Raw genomic sequence first — 23709 nt, forward strand, 5'->3', positions numbered from 1 at the left:
TGTATTCACATCAGATATGAATATTTAGTTATCTTTTGTTGATGAAGTACATAAAACTATCATGTATTTAATTATACCTAATAATTATTATTGAATTTTAGTTAATTAATCTTTTACATTTGAATGATGAAAATAAAATTAATAATGAAAACCTATTAATCATTTAAGAATAATTTAAAATTTGTGTTCACATATTTCTATTTTTTTATTTAGACCTGTAAAATTGAATTTATTTTTTAAGAAATTAAATTTCTAGAATTTATATTTTGTTGCAATTCATTTAAATTTAATTTCTAAAAAAGTTAAATTTATTTGCACTAATATTTCATATAATTTGATTTGAATTGTACTTAAGTTTTTTAAATCTAATCTAAGTTTATATTATATATTTTTTTAAAAAAAGTATAATATATATATATATATATATATATATATATATATATGGATATGGAGTGATATAAAAAATATACTATAAAAAAATATACTACAATATTTTTTCAAATACTCAATCAATAACATGGTGACTAATGGATTTGTCACATTAAGTACAACTAGGTAGAAGAAGATTGAGTTAACATGAAAATGGGATTAGGGTGGGATGGGGATGAGGTGCACCTGCTGCGTTTAGGGAATATGAATGAGGTAAAATTAATGTTTGGAAAATAAATTAAAAATTCGTGATAAAAGTAAAAAAAAATTAACCTTTAACCCAAGGATATTTTTTTGAAATAAAATAATTTGAGAAGGTGCAGATGATATGTTGTGGTGGTAGAAGTTAGACACTTATTACTAAAAGGGTCAAATTAGAAAGAAAAAACAATTAAAGGTAAAAAAAAATGGGATGTTGCTCCCTGTACCACCACCCTCTACTTCCTCCACCTCCCCACTATTTTAAATACAATTATATCCTTAAGTTAAAAAGATTTTTACTTTTACCCTATTTTAAATAATTTGAAACCCTGATTTTTCTTTCCCAGCACCCACCCACGGAACTCTCTTCCCCTTTCCCCATTTCCGTTTCACTTTCCCACCTCCCACGCTTACATTCCTTTTTCTTCCCAGTTTTTTTTTTGTTTGAAAGCTTCTATTGCCGCGGTAATGTGAAGGAGTGTCGCCGCCCGTCGTGTGGAGGAGCGTCCAAAGCGTCGACCAACGTGAGGAAGTATACATCAACGGAGGTGACATCCTTCAACGGATGTCCCCTAATAAAACAAACCCTAAAATAAAAAATGTAACCTTTAAACGGAGGTGACATCCTTCAACGGATGTCAACATCCTTCAACGGATGTCAACATCCTTCAACGGATGTCAACATCCTTCAACGGATGTCAACATCCTTCAACGGATGTCAACATCCTTCAACGGATGTCAAACGGATGTCAACATCCTTCAACGGATGTCAAACGGATGTCAACATCCTTCAACGGATGTCAACATCCTTCAACGGATGTCAACATCCTTCAACGGATGTCAACATCCTTCAACGGATAAAATGAAAGAAAAGTATTTTACTCATGTACGAGACTAGAATAGGTTGTGAATGGATAAAATTAAAAAATAATAACTTTAAAAATAAAATTTTACTAAGGAACAAAATAGTAAAGAGGAGATGGAAGAAGAAAGGTGTGGTGATGGAAGGAGCAACACCTAAAAAAATGTGTGGTGCGTGGGAGCACCCAACTTCTTAAAATGGTATTCTCGTATTAGGCTTTTAGGTCAAGGCCCAATATGAAATAATACTGTTTACCTAACCAAATAAAAGGCTTTAATTTCTGCACCCCACAACGTTTTTGCACACCCCGCCATATATTTCAAAATGACTACTTTACCATATTTCAGAAACTTTCTGAAATTTCTAAAATAAAATTTTTGAAACGAAATTTCTGAAATAGAATTTCTGAAATCAGATTTTGATATCATAATTTCTGGAGTAAAATGAAATACATTATGGAAAAGGATTTTCTATAATGTAGTTTGGTTGACGTAAAATTAGTGGGGTTTAACTTTGATTTATATATAAAAAAGTATCTTTTATTCCTTCAAATTTTGAAACAACTGTTTTTAGTTTTAGTTATATTAAATATTTCCCCTAATTTATATTCCTTCATATTTTAAATCATGGTTTTAATAGCTGATGTTGAATTTAAGATAGACAAGTATAATTTATTTTAGAAATTTGTAAGAGTTTTTTTAAAGTATAGCATGTTAACATTATAGCATAAAGCTATTTTGTTACATACGATCATGAGTTTAATTTGAATATTAAAATATGTAATCTAAGATAAATTTCACTTAAACTGATGTAACGGTAGTTAATTATTATGATTTCATTATTTAGTTTAAGTATAAACTAAAAATACCATGTCGGAACCCAACCAATGAGAATGAAATAAAAAATAAAAATAAAGATAAAGGAAATAACGAATATCTCTTTCTCTCTCTCTCTCCCATTTTCTCTCATTATATTCTATTAAGGTTCTCTTCGTTTTATTTCTGGCATCAATTCCTGTCAATGTGATCTGCGACTGAGACAGAGGCACACAACGACAAGGCCCAACGATCACTAAGCTACAACATTAAGCTTTCACTTTCACACGTCGGAGCCAATCCGAGCGCACACATAACACAATCCGTTCAATTTTTTTCACTCCTTCGCTTCCGCCACCGGATGCCTCGCCGCTGAGCCAGACCGCTGAGTCTCCGAGAGATCTTCGCCTCGGCTGCACGCATTCCTTGCGGCGGTGATGAGAGGGAGCTGCTGCGGTTGGAACCGTCGGCAGAGCAGCGGTTCCGTCTACTCGCGATCTCCAATGTTAAATCAGTCAAGATCAAGCTTCTCATCTGTTGCTGCGTCGCACTCACGCTTCTCGCCTTCTCCACGAGCGCTTCTTCCTTCGTAGTATGGAACAACCAAACGCCTCTTCCCCCTCGCTCCTCCGATTCCAGGTTCTCATTCTTTCCTTCCTTTCTCTCCTCCTCACTTCATTAATTTATTTCCAAAAAAAATCTAATTTCTTAATACGGATGATTCCAAAAGTTAAATTAAACGATTAAGATCGCTTCGTTTTTGGCAACGGATTTTTTTTTTTCGGAAAAGCTTTTTTTTTTCAGGGACTTTCATATGTGTGTTGGCTTCTCAGATTCCGTTTTGTTTGAATTCGTCGTTTTCCTATTTCCTGCATTTGCGTGAAAAAAAATAAAATAAAAAAGAAAGGGATATATGTACGTCTATAGATTTTGTTTGCGAGGTTAATTTTGGAAATAGCTTAGGAGGGTGAAGCAATCGTGTTGTTTCACTTTATTCATTGATCGTGTTTTGTTGTCAAGCTATAAGATATTAGATATTGAATGGAATTTGGGTTAAGAACCATGCACTTATGGTTTATATTAGGAGGTTCATCACCCTTTTATGAGTTTTTCTAACTCACCAAACAATATTGAACTGAAAATCGAGTGAATGTAATAGGATTTGGGGTTTGGTGGTTTAGAATTTTGATTAATGCCTAGAACCTAGCTGAGGGGAACTCCAACCTTCTTAATCATATATTCTTGATAAATATGTTCGTGGTGTTTGGTCTGGGTTTGTTTTTTTTTTCATACAAAATTTTATTTTCTTAAAGACTAACGAGCTTATGTTGCTTGTGATATCATGGGACTCATCATTGTTTAATTTCTTGGAGTCTTTTGAAAAATTTATTAGTTGGTCATTCTACTCTACTACCTAAAGGCACACGGTTAGGTACGCATCACCTCTGGGCAATTTTGGTCATTCTACCCAATTAATATTCCGATAAATCCAAAACCAAAACTTATTTAAAAAGTGTCCTTTATAAAGTGGACAATATATGTTGTCTGATAATAAATATTAATCGGACAGTCAATTTTTTTGTTAGATGGAATTAGATTAGACGATCGAAATAATATAAAGACAAAATACTCAAGTTGAAACATATTAATTTTAAAACCATTTTATTTAAAAATTTAATCACAATTAGTTGTGATTGATTACTGATTAGATCGATTTTAAAGACGATCAATTGAAGATCACCCTTTGAAGAGAAGATTTGATTTCATACATCCAAAACATAAATATTTTTTTTTTTTAAAATTAGTTAATTATTTTGACATAAATTCTGTAATAAATAATTGTCCTTTATAATCACTTGTTTTTTTTAAAAATTAAACTAGTTAATTATTTTGACATAAATGCTATAATTTCATTATTGCTTATTCCGTATATATGTGATCTTCCATGTGGTCAAGTATGCTAGTGGGAATGGGTCTAACACGGTATAAGCCCCAAAGTTAAAATTCTTCATACTATAAGGCTAGATAAAGATAAGACTTGAAAGAAATCAGAAGCTGAACATTTTTCCAGTTGATAAGATATCTTTATTATTATAATTATTGGCTGACATTCTGATTAATTAATAAGATATTTGTAACTAAAAACCTTTCGTAAAACTAGATAAATACTTGTCATAATTAGTAAGATATTTGTAATTAAAAACCTTTCATAAAACTAGATAAATACTTCATTATTTCGAATAAGTGATTACATTGGTATCAGACCACCTTCCACAAATATGATCCGATAGATAGACTTAGGTATTTAAGCGAGAAGACTTACTTTAAAGTTGGTAAGTCGAAATCATATTTATTACCATACAACCTCTCGAGCAATAAAACTAAACTTTAAAATATGTTAGAATTTTGTCTATCATTATATTTTCTTAAACAAATAATTGATTTCTTTCATACTATGACTCGATGAGAGAGCTCTCATAATAGCTCAGTGAGAGACCTCTCACAATGACTCCAGAAAGAGTTCTCAGAATGGTTGGTTGTCTCATTAAAACATATATCCCAAGTTCTTAGAATGGTTTCTCCGCTATAACTCTTATCCTTTGTTCACTTGAATGGATTTAGAGGAGAGTAATTGAGTGGATATGAGAGGATTTGAAGATATATTATTTTGTTATTTATTTGAGTGAATTTGAAGGTAAATGAGAGTGAATTTGGAAGCAACATTTGTGAGAATTAGTGTATGATTTAATTGATGTGATGGATTAAAAAAATTTACTTCCAAATTCACTCAAACAAACAACAAAAAAATTATTTTCAAATTCACTCAATCACTCTCTCCCAAATCCATTCAAATGAAAAAAGTCCGACATTGCTTAAAAATTAGAAGACAAGATGTATGCATAAAAAGTATGCACATAACACAAAATATAAAAATTACTTTTTATCATCTTTTATTAACCAATCTTGTACTTCAAAGGAATTGAAAATGAAATCTATGATTTTGTCATTACCTAATGTTGGAGTAGGATTTTCTTGAAAAAAATGGGCATTAAGATCACTAAATCCCCGGATGGTGTCAAAGTGCTATAGTCAAGAAGTAGAAAACTTTTAGTTACAGCATTCTAACTGTCTATGTCTTTTTTATTATATCCCTTTCTATATTCATATAAACCTATCCATTAATATTCAGGAATAATCCTAATAATCCTTAAAAGCTGACTTTATTCATAAAATGTCCTTTATAAATTAACATTTATTCTCTTAATTGAATGAAAATCTTATTGTTGGACATAAGACTAGGTCAAAGTTCGGAAATGAACTTAACACCACATGTTCATTTTTACCAAGGTGGAACTAAATTGAGAATATGCAAAAATAGTAGACAAAATTCAAAAATTGATCGTTCGAGTGAAAAATGTAGGATTTTTTTTTAATGCATCACCTTATAAGTGTTAGCTATTCAGATCCTGTTTTATTTGTATTCGTCATTTTCCAATTTCATGTTTCCTACATATATGTGGAAAAAAAACATAAAGAAAAGGATATGTGTGTGTGTAGGTTCTATTTGCTAGATTAATTTTGGATAGGGGGGATGAACATAAGGGTTAGCTATCGTTTTTCTGGAAGCAAGCTATTTAAGTGATCCGTGTTTTCCCGAAGGAATATTTGCATAAACAGTTTAATTAAAGTAAAAGTAAAAGAAGAAGATGAAAGAATGAAAGAAGAAACAGCTCGTAAGGCCTAATGTAATTGACTACTCCTAAAAGTATATATAAATTACCATTTAAAAGACTTTAATTTCAATTGTAAATAGTAATGTAAGACTTGTAATTGTTTTTCCACAACTTCTTACAAAAGCAATTTAAAAGAAGGAATAAGTATACACTATTTGGTCAACATAGATTAAATCAACAACTGTGTCCAATTATATTTGTTAAAAGAATATGGAAGTAAATGACAAAGTATAGTCACCATCATCAGCGATGATAACTACAAGTTTAACCGAGGATAACTTGTTTCTTTGATACCAAGGTCACCTACTCACTAGTCTCAAATTGTCAATTGATCATTTGACTTCAATTGAGTTCCTAGTAGTTTTTGATCCCTTAAAGATTCACTTATTAATGGATATTGTACTTTTTTAGTTTCGTTTATTGTGACCCTTCAACATTGACTCTCCTTTTCTTGTTTAGATACTCAGGTGCTGGATTTTGTTGATCAAGTTCAAAATTTAAGATCTTGATTTTCAGAATAGCAACTATTCAACTATTGGGATAGTGAGTTGTATCAAAATGAGGAGGCGTCAAGTTTTGAAACATTCAATTGCTCTTGTAAGCATGTTGGTGTGTGTCTGCTGTTTTTTTATCGTGACCATGACTGTTCTCAAGCTTCCAGACGCCCCAACAAAGGAAAGTGCAATGGGGTTTTACCCAATAACGAGATCCAGAAAAGTTTCCCTTCAAGATGGCAACTTGGGCAAGTTTGGAGAAATGATAATTGACATGTTGCCTCAAGATCTTGCTTTTACCGTGTTTGTTCCGTCCGAGGAAGCGTTTAAGCGAGATCTGCGTCTGTCAGTGAACGATTCTTTGAAATCGGACAGGTTTAATGATACTTACGCGATTTTGACTCGTATATTGGGATTTTCAACTGTCCCTCGTGCACTTCTTTCCTCTAATGTGAAATTGGGTGAGCTTGTGAACTATGATTCGTTATCCGGGTTTCCCTTGTACATTTCAAAAGACATCGACGAAATGCTTGTTGTTAACAGGGTTCGATCAGAAATAATAGATGTTAGAAAAGAGGAGATCGTTGTGCATCTTATGGATGGGATTATTATGGATGCTGAATTTGAGCAATCGGTTCTATCTGACAATGATACAGATGAGGATTGAATGTATATGGGAGATGCTTAATTAGTAATTGTTGGAAATAACAGTGTCCCTGGAACTCCAAGAATCACAACCTTGGCTGAACTTGTATTACCAGCATCAATCATAAGGATCAATACACTCTAAAAGGATTATTAGCAACGTGAACGTGAAGGATACAGAACTATAGCACAAAGACCTTCTGGCTTTTCTTAGGTCTTTTTATCTTGAGTGGATTTGAAAGAGTGGATTTAAAAAGATTTGAAGATAAATTTTTTTGTCTTATTTGAGTCAATTTGGAAGTAAATGAGAGTGAATTTGGAAGTAAAGTTTGTGAGAATTAATATAGGATTTTATTGACGTGACAAATTAAAAAAATTTACTTTCAAATTCACTCTCATTTACCTCCAAATTGACTCAAATAAACGATAAAAAAATTTATCTTCAAATCTTCTCAAATCTTCTTAAATCCACTCTCTTAAATCAACTCAAAAGAACAATAACTTAGTGTCTTTCTTCATTCATATAAACAGTCAGTGGCATTCTTCCCTCAGAATAAACAGTCAATTCCAATGTCGGTCTAGTTTAAAGCGAATCACTTCCTTTTGACTTCGAGAAGCAGATTTGGATTTCTTTATTCTTCTTTTCAAATACCATGTTGATCAATGCGATTCCTACAGTATTTTTTTGAAGGAAAATTGGTAATAGTTAATTAGATGTTTGGATTTATGACTTTATAAAAAAGGTTGTACTTAAGTCTTTTTTTTTTTTTATAAAATGATAGGCTTTTAAGTTTAAAAGATATTTTAGAAAGTGATGGATCGGTTTGTCAGTAAAATGCATGGATCATCACCATTTGCTAGTATACATAAGTTCCCCATTTTTTTATTTCTTTTTTAGTTTTCGGCTTCCAAATTATTTGGTGGATTTTAGTCACAGAGTAATATAGAAATATACTATAGATGGTAATAAGCATTGGATTTTTAGTTAAGCAAGAAGTAGGGGCTAATTTTATTTACCTAATTTGACTTGTTATATACAATATTTTGACATGGTTGTAAATCATTTTTTTAATATGTATATAAGGATTACAAATTTAATTAACTCGCATTTTGTTTGCTTCTTCAGATTACCTATCCTCTTTTATTTTTGTGATGCAATGAAAATAACAACCTCACTCATTGAATGTTCAACTTGTGAAAAATCGGATGACAACATTGAGCTTTGTCAATCATGTGGTGGTTGGACAACATGTGATCCAATCCAGTCACTATTGCAGCTAGATTATGTGAAGGTGAAGACGTACACATAATCAAGAGGGAGAAATGGTTGCTATTCAGAGCAAAGAACCCTAGGTCAACTGTCAAAGTGACACCAACGTACATTTGCATTTTCCAAACACTGCTGCAATACAATATGCCTCATCCCTAATACTAACCTTTAAAAATTCTGATTTTAACACCTAAAAACACTTGTTTACAAGAAAGACACAAAATCCAAGGATATGATTCGAAATAGAAATAACACGTGATGAAATCATTCAAATAATACAATAATGCATGAAAATAACCTAAACTAAGGTATGAAGGATAATAGAACTAAAATTCAAATAAAATAAAATGATAATGGAAACATAATGATTAATGCTTTTAAATGGAAATATATGATCTCATCTCCAGTCCAAATTCATACAATGATATCCCAAAAGGCATACATTTCACAATTTTTTTGAACAATGATTAACTTGTTGGGTCCGTGAGTGCAATGACTAATCGAGGAAAGACAAAGACATTAAGATAGATAATTTTTGTAACTTTACTTTTTCTTTATAAAATATTTTTTCTTAGGTTTCTTAGAAAGCACTTACCGGCCAACTAGGCATGAATCTTTCACTCAAATACTTTGCACTTGCCACACTTAGTCTTAAGGAGTGTCTCTTTCCCTAGTAAAATATAATCTCAAAGGGGTGTCAATTTACTAAAAGAAAATTCTAATTTTTTCTTTTATTTTTTATTTAACTGACAGACAATTCTTTCCTACCTTAGTCTCAAAGAGGTGTCAATTTTTTTTTCTTTTTGCAATTGACAACAATTCTCCCAGCAAGTGAGTGTCATTATAGAAATATAAAAGAAAATATTTCATTTCTTATTTAAGTATATTAGTGAAAAAAACTATCTTCCTTGAGTATCACAGTGTCAAGACTACATGTGTATGGTGTGTGAAGTTTCCCAACAAGTTATCATGGTCACAAAATATATATATCAATAATGTGCTCAGAAAATATCAATAAACAAACTTGGAACTTAGAGTTAAGAGGTTGAATTTCCAATTAAATATATGTTATGAAAAAACAAGATGTAATGGATAAATTATGTAAATGCATTAATGCTCTAAGATGTTAGACAAGATGACATGCATAAGAATGAAGGACACTTTGATAACAAAAGAAAAATTAACGTATGAAGAATATAGAAAACATCTTATTTTGCTTAGGTAACTCATTTCATTTCCATATCTTAAGCAAACCAGTCCCATCTCCAGTGAAAAAGAATCCTCTATCAGTGCCTAACTCAAATGATGTAATCTCTTTCTTAGCAAATAAACGATCCCTATATGAGTATATTATTATATTGGGTGAAAATAATCCTATACTGATTTATCCCTTAGATTTTAAAGAAAAAAAGTGACATTCTTCTTTCAAGGTGTTTTTGGCAGTAACCTTAACCCAACTAAGTATTTGATAATTGTTTTGTTGTTGTCACCCTTGATATTATATTTATAGTCTCTCTGCTTCTCAATTTCTTCATGCTTAAGAACTGAATTTGACTCTAGGACTTCGTAAAGTTTGATATCGAACTATCGTAGAGTCCATTATGCAGTAACATTAACAAAATCCATTGTGCAATAAAAGTACATTTCAATTTTTCTGCAATAAGATAATATAGGAAACCAATTTTACTACAATTTTACAAATCAGTTTTAAAGGATTTCAAATTGTTACTATGGGCTCACAGGCTACCGATCGGTCTCGACCAGCTTCTCATCCATTCAGTCTCGACAACTATTGAGCAGAGTTGACGCACAATGAATGTGATAACGGCTACCGTTAAACAATTAAGATTTGCATTAATGACCATTAAGAGGTAAATTAATTTGTCAGATTCCTTTAAACTCTATAAATAAGGGTTTAGGTTTGAGGTAAAGACAGAGTCAACTCATACTACAATACGCCCTATTTACGTCTTGTTAGGACTTCAATATTTAACTGTAACAAACAGTTCATAAAACCGCCCCTAACTTGAGCGTCGGAGTGCCTTTTGCAGGTACCTCCCCTCTTTTACAAAGAGGGTGACTGAGCGGTCGAGACTGAAGTTCACTGAGCGATCAATATTGAAGGTGACCGATCGGTCCAAATTGGAAGCAGACAAGCGGAGCGCACCAGTCGAAGGTTAGTGTCTCGGTCTCACAATCCCTACCGAAACACAGATTAATTCCTTAAATGTAGAAAAGATATTTGGAGATTTGTATATGTTGCAAATAAGAAAACCTTCTTACCTCTCTCGTACAGTAAATGTGAAAGTGTTAAAAATTAATATAGGCAATGCCTGTATTTGTAATCCTTGATATCAATCCTCAGTTTCATTTGGAAAAATAATTTAAAAATTAAAATTAAAATGTGATTAAAAAGGAAATATATGAAATATTAAAATTAAATAAAGAAATTTAATGGATTTGAGAAAACAATTGCCATAAACTAAATTACTATACACCTCTTGGGCTTTTATACCTCTTGGATTGTATTATTTTTGTAATCTTCTAAAAAATTGTGTTGCTTGGATTATTATCGATATTGAAACACTTTATATTTATTGATTTAAATTTTACTTAATGTAGGTATAATTGATTTCATAATTTAGACAAAATGTAAACTTTTAAAACTACATGTCTATCATGTTTTAAACACTCCAAATTTTAAGTAAAATCATATCTAATTCAATCTACAGAAGTTAAAATTACTTTAAATGTAAGAACCTGGAAATTTATTTAAAAATTTAATGGAGTATTAAGTTAATGAAGTCAAGAATTGTTCCTTTAAAAGCCATTTTCAGACTCATTCTGGTTCATTAACCCAACTCCATTCTCTCCTAAAAACTCAGAACTCAGTCTTCTTCTCCCTGCCTTCTCTCTACCATTCCCTCACATTCAGCCATTGCATATTTGATTTGGTAGTGCTAAAGTGACCGCGACGCAGAGAGTTTCGCAACCCTCCGATTAGATTCTCGTTCTTCAGCGGGTAAGTCGTTTCCCCTTTCTCCTCCGTGATTTTGGAACCTAGGGCATGCATCTCTACTGGTTGCATGTAGCTAGAAATATTCCTTTCCATTTCCTATGTTCATTCTAGCTCTAAGAACTGTTTTCTAACACTAATTTGGTGGATGTAGGGTATTGTGCATTTTGTTGTGAGAGGTTATGTGAAGTTGCTGTTGTGAGATGTACTGTGAGAACCCTAGGTAAGGGGAGCTAATTATTTTTCTTTGAATTTATTTCTTGAATCTGCTTTGTAAATGAATGCATGTTGAATTTTGGACTGTCGTGCGGTTTTGTACGGTACTTTGGATTTTAAGTATATAGGATGGTTTGAATTGAATGATGTAATTAATGGAACTGTGATTGATTGCTTTATAGTGAGTTTGATGAACTTAATTACTGTATTGGATCATGTTAGAAGTGATTTGGAGTGTGAAATATGTTGTAACTTTAGCTAGGTAGAAAACTTGGTGATTCGGTAGTGTTTTAGGTCCTTTTGGAGGAAGTGAGGTAGTGAATTTGAGAGTTAGGGGTCCTGGGTATAATTGAGCTATTGGGACAGTCTTAGCAAGTGGATTGTGACTTGTTTGAGTCACCAAATTGGTCAGAATAGGTACAAAGTGTTAGAATTGGGTTTGGGGTCCTCTAGTTATTGAGTTTGATGTTTTGGAGTAGAATTTGAGTTGGTTTAGTACATTTAATTCATATCCAAATGACTAATGCAATACTTTACTTTCATCTATAATGTTTCATATCAATATTAGTGTTACAAATTTTAAATTGTTCATTTGGATACGTCTAAGATGCACAAAAACCAGTAAAATCACGTTGCTGTCAAAAACGGATAAGAATAATCGATTATCTCACTTGATAATCGATTATTCTAGTCAGAGAGTTGTATCATCTTCAAAGCTCTCGCAAATAATCGAGTATCACATATGATAATCGATTATTGTCGTCGGAAAATCATCCAAGACAGTTTTGGGTGGTTTTCGGGGCTCCGGATATCATTTTTGGACGTTCTTTAGGTCGTTTTGGGGGTTTTGGGCCTTTCCGGAACTGTTGGTGATAGTTTCAAAGTTATTTTCCTTGTCTAAGTATGAGTTTAAGGGGTTTTGTGTTGTTTAGTAGGTCTTCTTGGACTGTTATTGTCTGTTAATGTACATGAAATGGTTTCATGTGATTTTTGATGACTTATTAAGTTGTTTGTGGTCTTTTCAAGTGTAATTAGTATTATATCTATGGTTGTATGCAATGTAAAAGTGAAAGTATGTGATTTTCAAAGTATGTTTGATGGACGTAATTCCATGGACCTCACAAGGGGGTTCCATGGACCTCACAAGGGGGTTACTTTCATCTATAATGTTTCATATCAATATTAGTGTTACAAATTTTAAATTGTTCATTTGGATACGTCTAAGATGCACAAAAACCAGTAAAATCACGTTGCTGTCAAAAACGGATAAGAATAATCGATTATCTCACTTGATAATCGATTATTCTAGTCAGAGAGTTGTATCATCTTCAAAGCTCTCGCAAATAATCGAGTATCACATATGATAATCGATTATTGTCGTCGGAAAATCATCCAAGACAGTTTTGGGTGGTTTTCGGGGCTCCGGATATCATTTTTGGACGTTCTTTAGGTCGTGTTGGGGGTTTTGGGCCTTTCCGGAACTGTTGGTGATAGTTTCAAAGTTATTTTCCTTGTCTAAGTATGAGTTTAAGGGGTTTTGTGTTGTTTAGTAGGTCTTCTTGGACTGTTATTGTCTGTTAATGTACATGAAATGGTTTCATGTGATTTTTGATGACTTATTAAGTTGTTTGTGGTTTTTTCAAGTGTAATTAGTATTATATCTATGGTTGTATGCAATGTAAAAGTGAAAGTATGTGATTTTCAAAGTATGTTTGATGGACGTAATTCCATGGACCTCACAAGGGGGTTACATGGTGGTGCCTCATGTTGTGATCCACAGTGAATTCTCTTGTTGAGATTCAAGTATGTTTAGAATGAATGTAGGAGCTCAGTCTTGGGGGTTATCCTGAAACTCCAATGGTCTTTCTTCTCACATAGAGAGGATTGAACCATGTGGTGAGGAGTAGCAGGAGGTCTTAGTCTCGGAGGCTTCCAGTATGCTCCAAGGCGCGGAACGGACTAACCTAGTGATTGTGGCAGGATGGGGAACCCAAGTTTCATAAGCCACCACGGGTGCATGACCCGCCATAGCTCGACTCTCATTCTAAAGTCCGGACGAGTCAAGTCTAGTGTTCAACATGTTAGGATACCTGTCTTAATCTGTTTTGATTTGAGAATAACTCTTGTAGATTCTATGCTTGACATGATGCATGTTTTTTATATTTAATTAGCTCACCCTTGCTTGCTTGTGTTTGTGCATGTTGTAATGTGTTTCCTTTTGTGATGATCATCCACTTGGGTGGGAGCAGATGGCGAGGAGGATACTTTGGAAACAACTCTTGATGGGGACGGCAGTGCTGCAGCTTAGATTTGCTAGCTTTTATTTCCATGAACTCATATTATTTTTGAAGAACTTTAGTGCATTTAAAGTTTTAAATTCTCTGTAATTTACAGGGAGGAACTCTAATACTCTAGTTTTCAATTTCACACTATTCTAAGGATGGCTGTGATCCTAATTACTCTTCACTGCTTTCTTATATTATGCATGATGACGTCTTTATTATATGTATGTCTTTTCTATATATTTTTGGATGTCACGTTAAACCATTTAAATGAGACCCTTAATGTTTGAACTTTGTAAAGTTAAATTTCTTTGAGAATATATTAAAAATAAATTAAAAAAATTCTAAAAGTTAGGTCATGTTTCAATTAATGGTATTTAAATTTTTATTAATCTCAACTTCAAAGTGATGTGAAACTATTAGATGTCATTTTGGGATCTATATTTCTTGTCTTGAGATGGCGTTCTTGCTCTCTTCAACTCTTCACTTCCATCGCAAGATACTTAAAAAAATAACCTACTTTTATAAAGAAATGTCCCAAAATCAAAAAGTTAAAAAAAAAGTAATACTGAAAACTAAAGTGATAGAATGGAAATAAATAAGTGCTGTGAAGAAGAGGTTTAATCAACATAAACAAGAACTGGTCCACAAAACAAAACTATCTTACTCTCTTAAATTAATTAATGACATAAACAAATTTATTTAGAAAATAACTTTTTTAAAATATATGATTTTTTAAAAGAAATGGGATGATTATCAATCGTTGTCTGCAGCTTATACATTATCATCCACGTGTGCAAACTTCAATAATTGCGAAACTTTTATTTACATTAAAATCAAGAGATGAAGTGAGAAATTATGATCCAACTTTTCGAAGCACGCAATAACTAACTATTTACAGTATTTGTATTTCTTTATCATATCACACATCTTATTAGTACTATTTGTGTTTGTCAAAGAAATTTTAATCGTCTAAAAGTCATTTCTCAAAATCACAACATTATAGAATATTCTTTAAACGATAATCAAAGAGAAAAAATAAAACAAAGAAGTTCCTATTTTCAAATTTTCTCTAAAGGGAAAAGTCAATTCAGATATATTTATATTGTTGCAAAATATTTAGAAAAAAAACAAGACCAAAGGGTTATTTTCATGGCTATACGCAATATGATTGACAAAAATGGTCCAATGCATAATACATTAATCCAATCGAATAATAGGTATAGGGTACGGTAATCAAACCAAAATTGTTATAAATGGTCATCTGAAAATATTATTATAAATGGTGCCACCAACCCTAGTAGCATCCAATGAAGCTTCTTCTTTTGTTTTTCTTTTTGAACTCCGTGTTTCCATTTTATTTATATCCATTCCTCCAACTTTGAATTTTCTTCCACCAATGCTTCAAACAACACTAATTTCGTGGACCTTCTATTAATAACATAACAAATAAACAAACTCTCTTTCAAACCAAAACGTTGACGCAAATGAATCATTATTTAATTTGTTCAAAACAAATCAATCCTTACTAACACTTGCCATAAATACTCATAAATACGGAAAACATAAAGTTAATCATTCTTCAACTGATGTAATCTAAGATAAATTTCACTTAAACTGATGTAATGGTAGTTAATTATTATGATTTAATTATTTAGTTTTATTATACCATTTAAGAGCTAAAAATGAATTTAATTACCAAAGTAGGAAACAAAACAGATAGTTAGTAACGATGAACAGAATCGCAGTTATATAAGTCAAATGAAGAATTTCCAAAGCCACCGCAACGAAGTTTTGTTGGACTCGTTTTATTCAACTCACATGCCGTTATCATCATCATCTTCCATACTTGCGTGTATAAATCAATGTGTGAAGGGACGCAGAACCACCCCTCTCAGACGCCACAAGATGGCGGTCCGATAAATCAACCGGTTAAGAAAGGTCCACGTGCCACGCAGCACCTGACGTATGTTCATGAGCGAAGCGATTGAAAATAAAAGTTTAATGTTTCTTGATCTTCTTGTTTTCGTTCAGAATTTCAAATATGATGATTTCTCTTTCGACGTTTCAATTAGGTCCTTACATTTATAAAACTGAATTAAATAGGACTTTTCCGTTAAATTGATGAAACAGTGTTAAGTGTTGTCTCAAATACTGTTAGCATAACAGGTGATACAACACTTAACATCGTTTTATCAATTTAACAAAAATGTCCTATTTAATTTAATTTTATAAAAATAAGAACTTAATTAAAACGTAAAAAAAAATCCTATTTGAAATTTTAGATAAAAAGAGAAACATATTAAAACATTAAACCAAAATAAAAATACCATGTCGGAACCCAACCAATGAGAATGAAATAAAATATAAAAATAAAGATAAAAAAAATAACGAATCTCTCTTTCTCTCTCTCCCATTTTCTCTCGTTATATTCTATTAAGCTTCTCTTCGTTTTATTTCGGGCATCAATTCCTGTCAATGTGATCTGCGACTGAGACAGAGGCACACAACGACAAGGCCCAACGATCACTAAGCTACAACATTAAGCTTTCACTTTCACACGTCGGAGCCAATCCGAGAGCACACATAACAAAATCCGTTCAATTTTTTTCACTCCTTCGCTTCCGCCACCGGATGCCTCGCCGCTGAGCCGGACCGCTGAGTCTCCGAGAGATCTTCGCCTCGGCTGCACGCATTCCTTGCGGCGGTGATGAGAGGGAGCTGCTGCGGTTGGAACCGTCGGACAGAGCAGCGGTTCCGTCTACTCGCGATCTCAACTGTTAAATCAGTCAAGATCAAGCTTCTCCTCTGTTGCTGCGTCGCCCTCACGCTTCTTGCCTTCTCTACGAGCGCTTCTTCCTTCGTAGTATGGAACAACCAAACGCCTCTTCCCCCTCGCTCCCCCGATTCCAGGTTCTCATTCTTTCCTTCCTTTCTCTCCTCCTCACTTCATTAATTTATTTCCAAAAAGATTCTTATTTCTTAATACGGATAATTCCAAAAGTTAAATTAAACGATTAAGATCGCTTCGTTTTTGGCAACGGATTTTCCTTTTTTTTTTTCGGAAAAGTTTGTTTTCATTTCTTTGATTTCCATATACGTGTTGGCTGCTCAGATTCCGTTTTATTTATATTCGTCGTTTTCCTGTACCTGTATTTGTGGGAAAACAACATAAAGAAAGGGATACGAGTGTCTGCAGGTTTTATTTGGTAGGTTAATTTTGGAAAGAGCATAGGAGGGCGAAGCTATCGTCGTTTTGGATGCAAGCTATTAAAATGATTGGGTGTTCTTCTGAGGGAATTTTTGCAAATTAGAGAGACGGATGATATTTTGGGTCTTGGGATCTTAGAAGTTGGTGTTTGGGAAATTTCTTCCTGATGTCACTACTACTATTAATATTGTTTACACTTCATTCATTTCTTGTGTTTTGTCGTCAAGTGATGAAGATATTAGATATGTAATGGAATTTGGGTTGATAACCATGTACTGTATGGAGTTTTTTATATTACTAGGTTCATCACCTTTTTTATGAATTTTTCTAAGCCACCAAACTATATTGAACTGAAAATCGAGTGAATGTAATAGGATTTGGGGTTTGGTGGTTTAGAATTTTTATTATTAACCTAGAACCTAGCTCTGGAGAACTCCAACCGCCTTAATCATATGTTTTTGATAAACATGTTCGTGAAATTTGGTCTGGGGATTTGTTTTTTTATACTAAATTTTGTTGTTTTAATTAAGGCTGATGAGCGTATGCAGCTTGTGATATCATAGACTCATTGTCGTTTAATGTTTTTGTTCACAGGAGAGGGTATTCTATCGTAATGAACACGTGGAAGAGATATGATCTGCTAAAGCAGTCCATCAAGCATTATTCATCATGTCCTCGTCTTGAATCAGTACATATTGTGTGGAGTGAACCCAATCCTCCTTCGGATATTCTTTTAAAATTTCTGCACCACGTTGTAAAGTCAAAGCCTAAAGATGGACGGCAAGTGAAATTGAGGTTTGACATCAACAAGGAAGACAGCTTGAACAATAGATTTAAAGAAATAAAGGATTTGGAGACAGATGCTGTCTTTTCTATTGATGACGATGTCATATTTCCTTGCTCTTCAGTGGAGTTTGCATTTGACGTTTGGCAAAGTGCGCCTGATACGATGGTTGGATTTGTACCTCGTGTCCATTGGATGGATTCATTGGTATGATTTTCTTCTCTTTTTATTGAATCATTGTTCACTATCCCTGTTAATTTTGCCCGCATAATATGTTTTTTGCCTTTGCTTTTGGTGCTCAAACATGAGAGGAGGTGTATGATTAATTTTGAATGGAGGCGGGAGCAAGTCAATAATGTGTATTTTAACTTTCATGCATAACTGCATTGATTACTCGTAACATTTATTTTTCAAAATGCTGCTTTGCAAAATATAGAAGGCATACCTTGGTGAAAATATGGTTTAGGGTTTAGAGTGTGAAGATCCATTTCAATTTTGAGAGGGACTTCCCACTGACATTGAAACAGCAAAAAAAACACATTTTGGATATCTTGTGTAATTTACTTTCAGATAGGGTTTTTTATTTTGAGCTTTTGAGGCCTGTTATATTTTTCTTCATGAGTATCTAATTTAAACGGAAAGAAAGCTCAGTTTCTGTCATGTAAGAAGGAATTTCGTCTATTAATCTTCATCCATCCTTCTAGTCTTTGTTTGATGCATCTTTAAACTTGAAGTGAACCTTATTGATTGCCGTAATGTTTGATCCTTAAACCTGCAAGATTTTAGTTTTCCTTCATTAATTTTCACGACTTCAGTGCCGTGACTGGAAAAATATGAAAAAATTCTGAGGGTAATGTTTCAAGTTATTCCATTTGCTCGCAGACAGATGATGACAACAAATTTAGCTATGGTGGATGGTGGTCTGTGTGGTGGACGGGTACATATAGCATGGTGCTCTCCAAGGCAGCATTCTTTCACAAAAAGTATTTCAACATTTATACAAACGAGATGCCCTCATCAATTAGAGAATATGTAACCAAGAACAGGTTTTTCCCTGGATAGATAATTATTCATCACCTTTTTAATCAGATTTCAATCTCTCAACCTTGGTTCCACCTTTTCTTAATTCTTTACTCAATAATTGAATTTATTTACCAGGAATTGTGAAGATATTGCAATGTCTTTTCTTGTTGCAAATGCTACTGGTGCACCTCCCATCTGGGTTAAAGGTAATTGATTCACATCAAACAAATTGTTTTATTGAGTTTTTTTTTCTAGTACTGATGAAGACACTTAAAAACTAAACTACTCTACATTCTATAACCATTGCATAGGAATCACATGGATTATTATTTTTCTATTTTGGTTGCTTAATTCAGAAGTTCCATAACTAGCTCAAAGTGCACAGTGCCGTTGTTTTCCCGCAAATGGTCCTTTTAGTGACGAACTTCCTTTCTATAGGGATTCATCCCCTTCCTGACATTTGTGTGATTAAGTTGAGGATGGGGAGCCAATAAATGAAGCGCGCATATCTTTATTATGCCAAAATTGCACAAGAAAACAATTTTTTGGCATTTTGCTACTTATTGATGCTAGAACTACTACTTATCTTGATAGCATACATAAAGAGTTATATCATTAGCAAAAGAAAATAGCCGTATTTAAATCTTTTTTCTTTTTGTGAAATTAGTCCTTTACTCCGTGTCCCTTGTCCCTGTGCAAGTTATATGGTAGACAGTGTGGATTTACAGTGTACAAAGCATACCGCATCTAAATACAGCAAGGTTAACCCAACTAGAATTGAGATGGAAACTATCTCGAGCTTATTAGAACATTTATTATTTCATTAAGGAACCGAGAAGTTCAAGTATGGAAGTTTAGGGTCTTCTATATCAGCGAAATTAAGCGGTGCAAGCGTAGATATTTAATTTCCCTCGGTGATCACTGAAACAGTTTGACGATTCATTCTTCGTTTGACACCTGAACTCGTGATGTTGTTGGTGTTTTGTGACATTTTGTATTATTAACAAGCCATTGGCCAGTACACTGCTGTTTACGGGGTTAATAATAGGCACAGTCTTGAGTAGCTGATTGTAAAGTTTGATGCTAATAATTGGTTTTGTGCTGTGAAGTTCATTACGGTTAATACAAAATTGGAAAATGCACTCATTATTTTTAAACGACAGTTTTGACATATACAAATATTAGTTTGATCGATTTGTTATTTTTTGTAACAGGTAAAATATTTGAGATTGGATCGACTGGAATCAGTAGTTTGGGAGGTCACAGTGAAAGAAGAACAGAGTGCGTCAACAGATTTGTTGCCGTGTATGGGCGGATGCCCTTGATATCTACTTCAGTTAAGGCCGTCGATAGCCGCAATATCTGGTTTTGGTGACGCTGGAATTTTGATTTCTTTACGGTTTTTAGAAGTTCCACTTTCGTCTATTAGTTGCTAGTTGAGTTACTCCATTCTCGTTAGTCACACAGATCTTGTATTATATTGGATCGTATACACGTGTTTTGCCACTAATTGATCAAATTCCTTAGGTTAATTTCTTGTATTATTGTTAAGTAATACAAGGCAGCATCCTGTGGTGATTTTTTCTCATAATATTAAGAGTTTGATTCTACAACATTATTAAGGTTTATTACAACCGGGTGATGAAGCTCTAAGATACAGATTTTAACGTGATCCGTCTCCAGTCTTTCATATAACTTAGACAGGTGGGGACTAGCTAGGTTCACAGAAGAGATTTTGAATCTATATTAATAGTCAAGTAGCCCAATTGATAACGTTATTGTGTTGGAAGAATATTGGAAAATGGGATTCATAATATACCGTAATTAATTAACACCATATTACTTTTTGCATTTCTTAATATGATTCCATGTCAAATTATATAACTACTAATTAATTCCCACAAACGAATACAAAATCACTACAAACAAGAAAGTTGAAGTTGTGATAGAGAAATTGTTGTTCAAATTCTCAAAGGCAGAAGGTAGAGTTGGCACTTACACTTCCTTCATAACAGTATTTTACAACAAAGGAAAAGAATAAAATAAAACCGCATTAACAACAATCATTCTACCAAAAAGTACCACTACTCAGCCATGATGAATCATATGAACAACGTCATAGCTGTAATGAATCGTATGAACATTGTCATAGCTGTAAGTTGTCCAATTCTATAGGAAAACTATTTGTATCTTGTCCACCGGTGTTCCAAAGGAAATTGGCGTACTTTGATAAATAGTAACTGTTGCCAGGATCTGCTTCCAATGCTTGCAGATATCTCAGTTCTGCTGCCCAAACATCCTTTCTTATCATCAACAAGAAATCAGCATAGCGAATGAATGCCTCGGCCTCCGGTGTTTCCACCAACACCGAACGCTTGTAGTACTCTTCTGCCCTGAAAATCAATTAAAAATGTACTCAATAATAATAATATAGATCAAAATTAGAAATAAAATACCCTGTAGAAAAATAAAGAGAGAAACTTCAAGATACATTTGTCAAGCAGTACCCTCTACCAGAGCACTTGTCAAGCAGTAACCCCTCATTTTTATGTCAATACTGCAAAATGTCACTTCAATCCATTCTACACCAAAATAAATCTTCACAAAGACTCAAATGTTCACTTAAACCATAAATTAAGCACTCTTCTCTGCATAGAGAATAAACAAGCAACAAGATTTGTTTTTCCTCTTATTCTCTTTCTCTTTCTCACTCATGAAAATGATAGCTAAAGAATGCAGCATCGTCAAGTACCAAACAGATTTTATCACAAAGTTGAGAACTCACCTATCAATGTCATGAAGAACAACGAATAGAAAGTGTGCATAGTTAGACAGCAGAAGGGAACAGTGAGGTGTCCGGAGCAAATGCATTTTGTAATAAAGCTCAGTTTTGATATATTCCTCATAATGATCTCCTTCAAGCTCCACGGATACTGGGGCCACAAACTGCTCCCTTGTCTCGTGGTCCAAAACCTCACCCCTCAATTCCTTTTGCAAAATTGCAGCTTCCTCTTGCAAGGAATTCCACAGCATTTCCTCCTCCTCTGACAACTCTTGCTTCACATGCTCACCTTGATCATCATCAGTACCGTCTAGTAAACGTTGTACTTTACTCTCGTTGTTGATCAAGGATACAGCCTCTGTGGTCATGGAAGGAATGATTGCTTTGACAGTGTCTTCATTCATAGAGAACACCAAGAAGTTAGCTAAGAGGACCATCACATCGACCACGAGAGTTGGGGTCTTCCAGAAAACCTGTTGGAAGAGCCAAATAAACGAAGCATCCATTTCTCTCCCTAGCTTGGCCATGACACTTTCTAAGTCTTCTCCACACAGAGTCTCCCTTGTTTGCAAGGCCTGATTTTGAAGCTCATGCATGATAAACATCATAGAGGAGAATGCCTTTTTCATAGAACAGTTAGTTAATTCAGTCAACTCACCAGCTTCTTTGAAACCCTCCTCCAATTGTAGCTTCTTCTTGATCATCCTAATGGACAAAGGAATTTCCACACTGTTCACTTTCCTCTCAAAGCTGAGTCTCAAAATCTCATCCCTCTCCGGCCAGCTAGGTGGCTCAGGCTGGATTCCCAAAAGAGAAGGCTCCAAAACTTCAGGCTCCATTGTCCTAAACTCCTCAGAGGAACCTCTGCCCGAGACATTCTTGAATTGCTTTTTTGGGGCAATATCAGAGACAGCACAAGCAATTTCATTACCATTTTCATCACAACAACCAATCTGAACCAGATTCACCATTTCCTCTTGGTGAAAGTCATCAAAAAGTGCAGAGAAAACCGGTTTCCCTCTTTGCACTCTCGAATTCCTTGACCTATAGACCAACCCACATGGCATAACATTGTTCCTCTCAGTGACACGCCTCGGTAGCGTAGAAGAAGAAGGCGTCTTCCATGAATCACAATAATAAGGAGTCCTGAAGTGCCAACATTTCAGATTGGAAGAGACTCTAGAAGCCATGCTCGATCACCAAGTTCTTCCAAGGATCACACAAACAATGAATAAGAGGAAAAAAAAAAACACCTAAAAGACAATCATAATTGAATAAACCCAAATAGAATCAATCAAATCCACCCCAAAAAGTTTCTTGTTTTCTGTATCGACAACACAATCAGATCACATAAATCATTGTAAAACTGAAACGGGTAAAAATAAAAACGATCAAATAAAAAAAAAGGGTGGGTATGGAATTCAGAGAGGAGGAATTAGGAAGGAGAAGAATGAAAGAAATTGAATCATGGGAGTTGGAGAATCGAGTGTTGTATATGAAAAACCAACATAGAAGAGAACAGATGTCACCAGAAGAGGGTACTAAATTTACTGAAAAAGTTGGGAGTTTGATGATAAATGCTGAAGAAAAAAGAGAGAAGTGGATAACACGTGGGGCCTGATTAACGTGGCAAAGAGATAAAGTTTCAAGATATTTTTCTTTGTTTTTTAATATTATTTTTCAACGGATTTTGTATGATATTTATTGATTGGTGGATTATGGTCTTTCTGCTTGAATGGTTCGTTTTGTGACCCAAATTGCTATGCGAGTCATACGCAATGGATCACTTTGGGCACCACTAAAAAGTGCTTTTGGATCACCGATTGCTCATGTTCAACAGAACCAAAAGGTTCAATTTTTTATTTTTTTTTAATTTTCTAACTTTTTTTCTAAATCTCATACAGAGTTATTTTAATTTAATCAATATTTTTAAATTCAAATTTTA

General features: G+C 33.7%; 3 protein-coding genes across 3 annotated transcripts; 2 read left to right on the forward strand and 1 right to left on the reverse strand.

Annotated features, from left to right (window-relative positions):
- The first annotated feature begins 2419 nt into the window (after window positions 1-2419).
- LOC124841909 (Fasciclin-like arabinogalactan family protein) lies at window positions 2420-7790 on the forward strand. The gene is made up of 2 exons (XM_088093473.1): window positions 2420-2946; window positions 6501-7790. The coding sequence occupies exon 2, from the start codon at window positions 6600-6602 to the stop codon at window positions 7200-7202; it is 603 nt and encodes a 200-aa protein (XP_087949599.1). The 5' UTR covers window positions 2420-2946; window positions 6501-6599; the 3' UTR covers window positions 7203-7790.
- An 8604-nt stretch (window positions 7791-16394) lies between these two features.
- Window positions 16395-20597, forward strand: EPC1 (Nucleotide-diphospho-sugar transferases superfamily protein). Its single transcript, XM_047318285.2, has 5 exons — window positions 16395-16877; window positions 17770-18166; window positions 18842-19005; window positions 19118-19188; window positions 20197-20597. Exons 1-5 carry the CDS (start codon window positions 16675-16677, stop codon window positions 20355-20357), a joined length of 996 nt encoding a protein of 331 aa, XP_047174241.1. The 5' UTR covers window positions 16395-16674; the 3' UTR covers window positions 20358-20597.
- Window positions 20598-20902: 305 nt separating this feature from the next.
- On the reverse strand, window positions 20903-23315 carry LOC124841906 (uncharacterized). The gene is made up of 2 exons (XM_047318284.2): window positions 21768-23315; window positions 20903-21375 (listed from the first exon to the last, which is right to left on the reverse strand). Exons 1-2 carry the CDS (start codon window positions 22952-22954, stop codon window positions 21129-21131), a joined length of 1434 nt encoding a protein of 477 aa, XP_047174240.1. The 5' UTR covers window positions 22955-23315; the 3' UTR covers window positions 20903-21128.
- Window positions 23316-23709: the final 394 nt, after the last annotated feature.

Source organism: Vigna umbellata, chromosome 1, assembly GCF_029865625.1.
Source record: "Vigna umbellata cultivar VRB3 chromosome 1, Vumbellata_1.0, whole genome shotgun sequence".
Classification (NCBI taxonomy): Eukaryota; Viridiplantae; Streptophyta; class Magnoliopsida; order Fabales; family Fabaceae; genus Vigna; species Vigna umbellata.

What these genes read in the sequence shown, in the direction of transcription:
- EPC1 (XM_047318285.2), top strand. Translation starts at nt 16,675, where the DNA reads ATGAGAGGGAGCTGCTGCGGTTGGAACCGTCGGACAGAGCAGCGGTTC. An exon ending in CCTCGCTCCCCCGATTCCAG is followed by an intron (nt 16,878 to 17,769) that starts GTTCTCATTCTT and finishes TTTTGTTCACAG; the next exon opens with GAGAGGGTATTCTATCGTAA. An exon ending in GAATATGTAACCAAGAACAG is followed by an intron (nt 19,006 to 19,117) that starts GTTTTTCCCTGG and finishes TTTATTTACCAG; the next exon opens with GAATTGTGAAGATATTGCAA.
- LOC124841909 (XM_088093473.1), top strand. Translation starts at nt 6,600, where the DNA reads ATGAGGAGGCGTCAAGTTTTGAAACATTCAATTGCTCTTGTAAGCATG.
- LOC124841906 (XM_047318284.2), bottom strand. Translation starts at nt 22,954, where the DNA reads ATGGCTTCTAGAGTCTCTTCCAATCTGAAATGTTGGCACTTCAGGACT. An exon ending in GTTCTTCATGACATTGATAG is followed by an intron (nt 21,376 to 21,767) that starts GTGAGTTCTCAA and finishes ATTGATTTTCAG; the next exon opens with GGCAGAAGAGTACTACAAGC.